At 32.0% G+C, this 8,444-nt stretch overlaps 1 protein-coding gene across 1 annotated transcript; it reads right to left on the bottom strand.

Moving 5' to 3' along the window:
• Positions 1-1,196: 1,196 nt before the first annotated feature.
• On the bottom strand, positions 1,197-2,339 carry LOC143050810 (cysteinyl leukotriene receptor 2-like). The gene has a single exon (XM_076223923.1). The coding sequence runs from the start codon at positions 2,337-2,339 to the stop codon at positions 1,197-1,199; it is 1,143 nt and encodes a 380-aa protein (XP_076080038.1).
• Positions 2,340-8,444: the final 6,105 nt, after the last annotated feature.

Here is an 8,444-nt window from a genome sequence, read left to right as displayed (position 1 = left end):
ACAATTCAAAATATAGACATACCTTCAAAATCTGTGGCAGACGTCGTTGACGATCCTGGTCACGCGGCACCAAAAATTACTAGTTTAACACTAACACTAGATAATTTGACAAACTTTTATTACATTATTTTACAATGTATGTGAGAGACAATGAGCGTATAGTGGTATCGGAGAAGTCGCTCCTCGTTAGTAAACAACACAGTTTACATATCTAAACACTCGGCTGACATCAGTAACATGTGTTGCGTTCTATTGTTTCTTAACACAATGTATTGGTCATTTGTAAGATCACGAGGTAAGTAGATAAATTATTGTTCCATTGTTTGACTGACATATCCTCGATGTAAGTATAAGTCTATATGAATAGATATTAATCACTGGACTTATTATAAATTTGCTGACGCATATAATGATGATACAAGTAACTTTGTTACAGACTTTTATAAAAACACTACCTTCATCCATTCATCAGCAACACCATGTCTGTATTTACATTCTCAAATCATTGCGAAAATTGTCATAAAATTAGAAAAAAAAAGACAAAGAACTACCCTAACTTTTCAAAATATAATAGAAAATAAGTCCTTAAGGGTAAAGTGAAAATGTTGGTATTTAACTTGACATTCTTTTTTTGTCATCAGTTACAGCATATTATTACTCGAAAACTGTTAAAGAAGGATTCATGATTGATTTAAGGGAAAAACAACATGTATTGCCATTTTTCAATATATCAAGATAGCTACATCCCGAACGGTATAATGAGTGAATCCAGTCTATATCGAGCTTGTTCTTCATTTTGGTCATGAAATCACCATCTAAATATTTGAACACAATTGGTTGAACAGTTTATAGGGTATTGCAATGAATCTATTACTACTCAACGTACTTCACACATTTTGAAATTTAAAAAAAAACACAGCAAAGATCAACGTTTCATTTTTTCCTTACTCTATGGAGCAAAGAAGTTCAGATATAACAAATAGAAATTCTTCAGAACAAAAATAGTATTACAGTGGTAAAATTACAAAATTGATATAAAAAAGTGTTTAATAACATACATAAATACAATTATGCTATTTCATAAAAATATATAGTACGAGAACACAATATTTCAATCATTTTGTTCGTCTTTGATGAGTCTCGTATAATTGCTGTTATAACCCCGTGAAAAATACGTATTTTTAAATTGGTATTACCTATATTAGTTTTAGACAAACATATGCAGCGTCATCTTTAACATTGCGATCTATACTTCTTCGTAGAGTTTTGTACGAAAATAACACTCGAACTTCACGTCTGAAATATGCGCCGGTTATCAAGTATAGAAAGAAATTAATACAGTAATTGATGTAGAAAATTGTACGAACAAAATATAAAAGCCCTTGCCAGTAAGATAAATTGACGTCTGATGTGCTGGCGTTTAATGTTGTGACATATTTTGAAGTAAGAAAGTTACGGCACCACAACACGAGATATGGAATATTGAAAATAATAAAACATATAGACAGCGCTAAAAGAATAATTGTAAATTCTAGACGGATTGTACTTTCTTCTGTCATTACTCTCTTACAATTTTTACTACGTTTTTGTCTGAGTAGTTTTTTCATTATTAAAATATTAATAACAATAATGATAACGAAAGGAACGAATGAAATAAGAAGTGCAAATATTGAATCGAAAACAAATGATACGAATCCGTGTTTTGGAGATCCAGTGCAGTATAGATTACCGGCATCACTCTTGTAAATCCCACTTAGTATTGGCTTGTATATTACTATGATAGCAGAAAGTAAAAAGATTGCGGACACAATTTTCCGAGTACTTGTCGTTGTACAAAGGTTTCTTCGAAGTAATGGAAAGCAAATGCCAATATATCGTTCAACTGTAAAAGCCACTAATAGCCAAGACGACATAAATCTCGACACATACGATATATACAATTGAAATTCACACATACCATTCACATCAAGAAATCTCAAGTTAGTTCCAGGGAATAAAAAGGTTAACCCTCTTCTTAGCCATTCAACTGTAACGTAAAATGTAATACTAAAAAGATCGGATACAGAAAGGGCTGCTAAGTACGTACTTGAAGACAACGATCTTAGATTTCGTGAAAGAAATACATTAAGTGATAGTGTATTTCCAAGAATCCCAACAACGATAATGATAGGTGTAAAATAAGCATAGAAATATCTCCCAGCATGATAAACATCTCGATATTCAGTACTGGTACTGTACAATGTTAAACAGCTGGAGGCATTAGTATTGTTAGACAATATATTAAACAGTCTGTTATATAACGAATCGCTTTGACATCGTGGTGAAGACATATTATTCATGTCTATCTGAAATAACAATATTTTTAATTAAACTGTCAATTGTTCTTGAACAATTGAGAGGTCTTTCCTTTTGTAATGTAAAATACATGTTCTAATAGACGTAGAATGTATTGAAAAGCTTTAAAACAAACTGAAAATCCTTTAAATAAGGTTAAAAACACTAAATTCGCTATATGGGACATGACCTTGACCTTTGACCTTTTGACCTTTGTCAAGGTCATTAGTCCCAAATGTCATTGCCGAAGACCCCATGGGTCTAGGACCTTTGGTTATAAAGTAAAAGCTGATTTTGTCTTTCCAGAAACCTAAAACAGGTGTTATGCCCCTTAAAAAAATGTCAAATCTCTTTGGTCAAAATGTAACAAAGTTGCGCCTTTATGACCCAAACATTTTCCACTATTCAAAACTTCTGTAAGTATAATAGTTTCTGAGATTATCCCATAACAAGGTGGTAGGTCAAAGGTCAAGGTCAACATACAAATTTGACCTTGAGGTATTTTTCAAAGATACATGAATTGATGATGAAGGGTGAAGATCCTAGGTGTCTACGACTTACGGTTTCTGAGTTTTGGTGGTCAACCGACACCGGTTTATTTTCATAGGGGCATAACCCTACCAATGAGTCGTTGAATCTTTTCGATCCAAATGTAACGAAGAACCGGGGTCTGGTCCTGAACAAATTTCACCCTTTGTTTTTTTTCTACCTATTACGGTTACGGTGTTGGAACGATAACAAGGTTTTTTTGTTTCGGAGGGATTACTCCGAACCGACAAAATATTTCGACTAACAGGGTGAGTTCCAGATAGGTATTCATGACACCGATACAAAGTGTGAACATGAAAGCGACACGTCTTACGGTTAACGCGGCTAAATTTGTCAAAGTTTGGCGGAAAAAGAATAATAATAATAATAATAAACAGAAGAAATACAGTAAGGTCTTTCCCTTTTGTAAAAGGAAAGACCTTAATTAATGATTCTATTATAAAATATAAATACGCTACACATGGTATAATCAATTTAAATAAACGGATTTTGCAAAATTCTGATGAGTATCTTCCATAGTTATCAAAGGTTCCATAATTTAATACGCCAGAGGCGCCTTTCGTCTACATAAGATGCATTAATGACCTTCAGATCAATGAGTTATAAAGCCTAAGAAGTACAAAGTTGAAGAGCATTGAGGACCCAAAATTCCAAAAAGTTTTGTATGTGTATGCATACTATAACTTATGATCAGTGTTTTGTGGGATTCGTGTTGATTAGTCTTTAGTTTCTATTCTATATATTGTGTACTCTAATTTGTATGACTTTCTTTTTTTAAGTCATGGCGTTGACAATTTATTTTTGATCCATGAGTTTGAATGTACCTCTTGTCTCGTTTCCCAATCTTTAATTTATATATAGTAGTAAATAGTTATCAAAGATACCAGGATTATAACTTAGTACGCCAGAAGCGCCTTTCGTCTACATAAGATGCATTAATTACCTTCAGATCAATGAGTTATAAAGCCAAACAAGTACAAAGTTAAAGAGCATTGAGGACCCAAAATTCCAAAACGTTTTGTATGTGTATGAATACTATAACTAAGGATCCCCAGTTTTTGGTTGGGTTCGTGTTGATTAGTCTTTAGTTTTCTATATCTTGTTTACTATTATTTGTCTGCTTGTCTTTTTTAAGGAAGCTGGCTTGTCATGTTTTGGATTTTAGTCAGATTTTCGGAATCCTTTGGTTTTATCCATTTGAATGCCTTTAAAACATTTGCCCGGTGACCCCCATTTTTTCTTTATGAAAATATTTTATATGTATAATAATAAGTCATCTGTAAAAGTCTTATAAAATTTTAATTACTTTTTAAAAGTTTTGGAAAACTTCAACTTGTCAATGATAAAGCTATGAAAAGTCAAGAGAGATTTTTTTCCCGCCAAAATTTCAATGGCTCTTATCTCGAAAACAAGCGCGGTGACCTACATATTTTGTTTGCTCTTTGCATTCCTTTATTAATTCCCTATCAATATAAACTAGTGTTTTGAAAGGTTAATTACTTTGAAACTGAGAAGCGAACTCCCTTGAATCATGGTGTTGTCAATTTATTTTCGATCTATGAGTTTAAATGTCCCTCTTGTCTCGTTCCTCCATATTCAATTAATATATAGCAGGTGTTATTCAGGTGTTTTGTGTTATCTATACAGTTGCACACTCATGTGTTTTAGAAATGACTGAATGTTTGAGCGAAATGATTTATGACAGTTTTACATGTCTGCCTTTTAAACCGAAATATGGTTATAAGGTTTCTAATTAAAGCAATTATATATTTTAGGGAAAATCGATGATCTAGTCAACAGGTGTGTTGTTTATGTGTTTATTAATGCAAAGCCATACTTTACAAATGCAAGCATCACTTAAAGGAAGTATTGGTGACTTTCAATAGTTCTATTAGTAACATAACTGTCACAATTGACAATGAAGTGTCTGGTAGTCAGTGAGGATTGGCCTTGACCTAAAAACCAAAATTAATTTGAAAACTTAACTTGATAAGAAACTGTTTTTTCAGATAGTTTTCTTGTTGTTTATTTATTTGTTGAGACATAAATTTTGTACTACATCTGATTTTGTTTAATGTTGTTTTGTGCAGATAAAAAAATCCTACTGATTTGAATATTGTGTTCTTATGTTGCACTATAATCCCACTGTCCCAGGTAAGGGGAGGATTTTATTTCACACATATTTAACTCTGACGCATGCTTTGTGTGCATATCTTGACCATTTTCTTGAGTGGTTTTCGTTGGTTTATTTTATTTCTGTTACATTTGTTTTTCGACAGTTTTATAAATTCGGCCTATAGTTTATTGTAATTCAATTGTTTTATATTTTTCTATCGGGACTTCTACAGCCGCCTATGTGGTATGCTTGTCTCATTATGGAAGGGCGAACGGTTGGCTAAAGCAACTAATATCTACTTCACTTGTACTTAAATGGATAATATTCTCTTTTAATAATACCGATAGATAGACTTTTCGAAATTTTTTACCATCAATGCATTTCAACTACGTATTTCATTAAGTTTATGAATGTATAATACTGTTTCTAGCGAATCTTTTGTAGACGAAACATGTATTTAACGTACACAATTACATTAACGGTACCAATTTTCCTGCACCAGATGCGCATTTCGACAATACATGTCTCTTCAGTGATGCTCGTGTCCAAAATATTTGAAATCCAAAGCTTAAGGTGGTACCCAACACTTTCATTAAAATTAATTTGGCTCGTTTAATTTTCATAAAATTTGGACAATGTATTTACTTTGACCCTCTTACGAAAATATAAAAATTTCAAAATTTTTGAACCAACCGTTTTGTAAGAAAAATTACACTGGTTATGTAGCAGTTTGACAAACACCAATTTTGATCATTGAGAAGCTTAAACATTCCCTTTACAACACAACATAATTAAAACGTTTAGCTGACTTTACAGAGTTATCTCCCTGTAGTGTTAGGTACCACCTTAAATAAAAGATGAAGAGCAATAATCCAAAAGGTCCAAAAAGTATAGCCAAATCCGTGAAAGGAGCTTTGCATGAGGGAGATACATTCCTTAATTTATAATAGTTTCTAACATTTTGTAACAGAAAATATTAATAACATAAAAAATCCGTATTTTTATGCCAGTACCGAAGTACTGGCTACTGGGCTGGTGATACCCTCGGGGACTAACAGTCCACCAGCAGAGGCATCGATCCAGAGGTATTAATTACATTAACGGTACCAATAGTCCTGCACCAGATGCGCATTTTGACAATACATGTCACTTCAGCGATGCTCGTGTCCAAAATATTTTAAATCCAAAGCTTAAATAAAAGATGAAGAGCAATAATCCAAAAGGTCCAAAAAGTATAGCCAAATCCGTGAAAGGAATTTTCAATTTTAGCCATGGCGTTGTCAGTTTGTTTTCGATTTATGAGTCTGACTGTCCCTCTGGTATCTTTCGTCCCTCTTTTATCTTCACTGCATTTAACATAACCGTTTGTAATTATTGGTCTTCGATGCTTTTTAACTTTGTACTTTTTTAACTTTCCGGTTTGTGTTTTGCTAACTATTGATGACCGTTTGTTGACTTATACTTCCTAACATCTTTAGTGTGTGGTCTATCAACGGACATCATACAATATTTTTTTATATGTGGAATAGCGATTTGTCTAAAAGTGCTACCTTTACCAAAAAGGATTCTGAACATTCTCCTGAGGATAAACCTTGCTTCCTACGTTATTGATTTTTTTCCTACACAACGATAATTTGTACGCCCAATAACAATTTTGACAATATATGTTGCATATTTGAATAAGAACTGTATGTCTATTTCTTTATTTATATACAATACACATATGACACGTTATTTTCTTCTCATTTTAATTTCTGTTCAATTTCTTCTGGCTTCTAATATTGAATGCAAATATATACTGCATTTTCTGTAATACTCACTTAGATCAAGAACATATCAATACATAGTGTATTTCTATATTCCATGATAAAACTTTTAAAAAATTACATTTTTGTCTTACTATTGGTTAGTTGTTCAACGCGTTTATTTTAAGACTTAAACCTTCTCTGAAAATATTCTTACATTTTAATTTTTGCTATTCGTTCATTAAATCATATAAATATGTTTATGTGGCCTAAATAATGAACAGTGAATTGTTAACGAGGTGGTTGTTTATCTAACGTTACATGCGGTGTCGGTTTTTTCAGAATAGTTAGCGGTCTGTATGTTTTGCTAATATTGGTATTCCCTTTCTTTCTTTCAAATAATATTAAAAACAATTGTCATATTATCTGTTAAATACTGAATATGAATAAATCATTGTGATATCAAAACTTATATACCTACAGCAATTTAAGGAAAATGATCACAAATTATACATTCGTTAGATTCACTCTTACAGAATAAACACTATAAAAGTAATTCTTACCATTTTAAGTTTGTGTATTATTCCTCATTTGCAAATACTAGTAAAGTTCATACAATTAGAAGTAATATCAACATTATCTTTTATATATCCGCTATACTCATGTGAGAAGAATGCGCAGTCTATAAGTATTGACTTTACGTATACCAATATCCTGATTGGTTACTTATCAACTGCTGACAAGAAATGAAATAATTTATAGAATTAGAATTCGAAATCACTACTTTCGATATTTATAGCCACCTCCGTTGACTATCGTAAGACTCTTTTAGCAATCATATGGGATTGCGACGATTCAAAAACATATTGAGTTTTCTATGTATATATGTGATGTTAGAACATTTAAATTGTATCTGATCATTGTTTAAAAGATTCGTTGATAAAAAGAAAAGATATCGGAATTTCGTATAACAAACATAAGTTTTAGATCTATCGTCATATACTGGAATTCTATGATAATAACATGATTTTTTGTGGAAATATAGCAATACTTTAACATATATTGGTTTTAGGCAAGTGCTTTCTTTTTTTGTCAAATTGGAAACTTGATTATCTATTGGAGACATTGCGTACTTTTTCTAATGAGTAATCCTTGTAAATTGTTTAGTTACTTCTCTCAACTATGCTGTTGAGATGGTCTAAAGCCAGTTTCAATATATATGATTATGGTTGGAAGAGAACTAAACCTGTCAGAAAAATGTTCCTTTGCATTTCATCAGGGTTATAATTCAGTATGTGTCGTCATCAAATTTTGAACAGTTACCAAACAAAGAATTGCTTCGATTTTTACTAAATTTTAATGGACGAAATTAATAGAATGAATATTTCAATTTAAACAAGACTTATTACCAATGGTTTTTCAACTGATCGGGCGGAGCTTATGTTATAATTTGCATTATGACAGTCTATTTGAAGATGTGTGTGATAAGGATGATTGCCGTTATAAATATAATTGAATTCTAATCACCTATCAGTGTCCCAAAATGCATATACAAAAGAACTGAGGGTATGATACGGACGAATAACTGGACACTTCGTTGATGAGTTTATCCTAAAACTCCTGTCTTAAGATGGACTGGTCTTAAATAAGCGAACTTCTTAAACCCCGCCCAGTCAAGGGAAATAAATCTATTAATAACT

This window comes from Mytilus galloprovincialis, chromosome 11 (assembly GCF_965363235.1).
Source record: "Mytilus galloprovincialis chromosome 11, xbMytGall1.hap1.1, whole genome shotgun sequence".
Taxonomy (NCBI): domain Eukaryota; kingdom Metazoa; phylum Mollusca; class Bivalvia; order Mytilida; family Mytilidae; genus Mytilus; species Mytilus galloprovincialis.
The sequence above is the reverse complement of the archived record's forward strand: the minus strand, read 5'-3'. Positions and strand labels throughout refer to the sequence as shown.

Coding starts and splice junctions, on each gene's coding strand:
- LOC143050810 (XM_076223923.1), bottom strand. CDS start 2,339: ATGAATAATATGTCTTCACCACGATGTCAAAGCGATTCGTTATATAAC.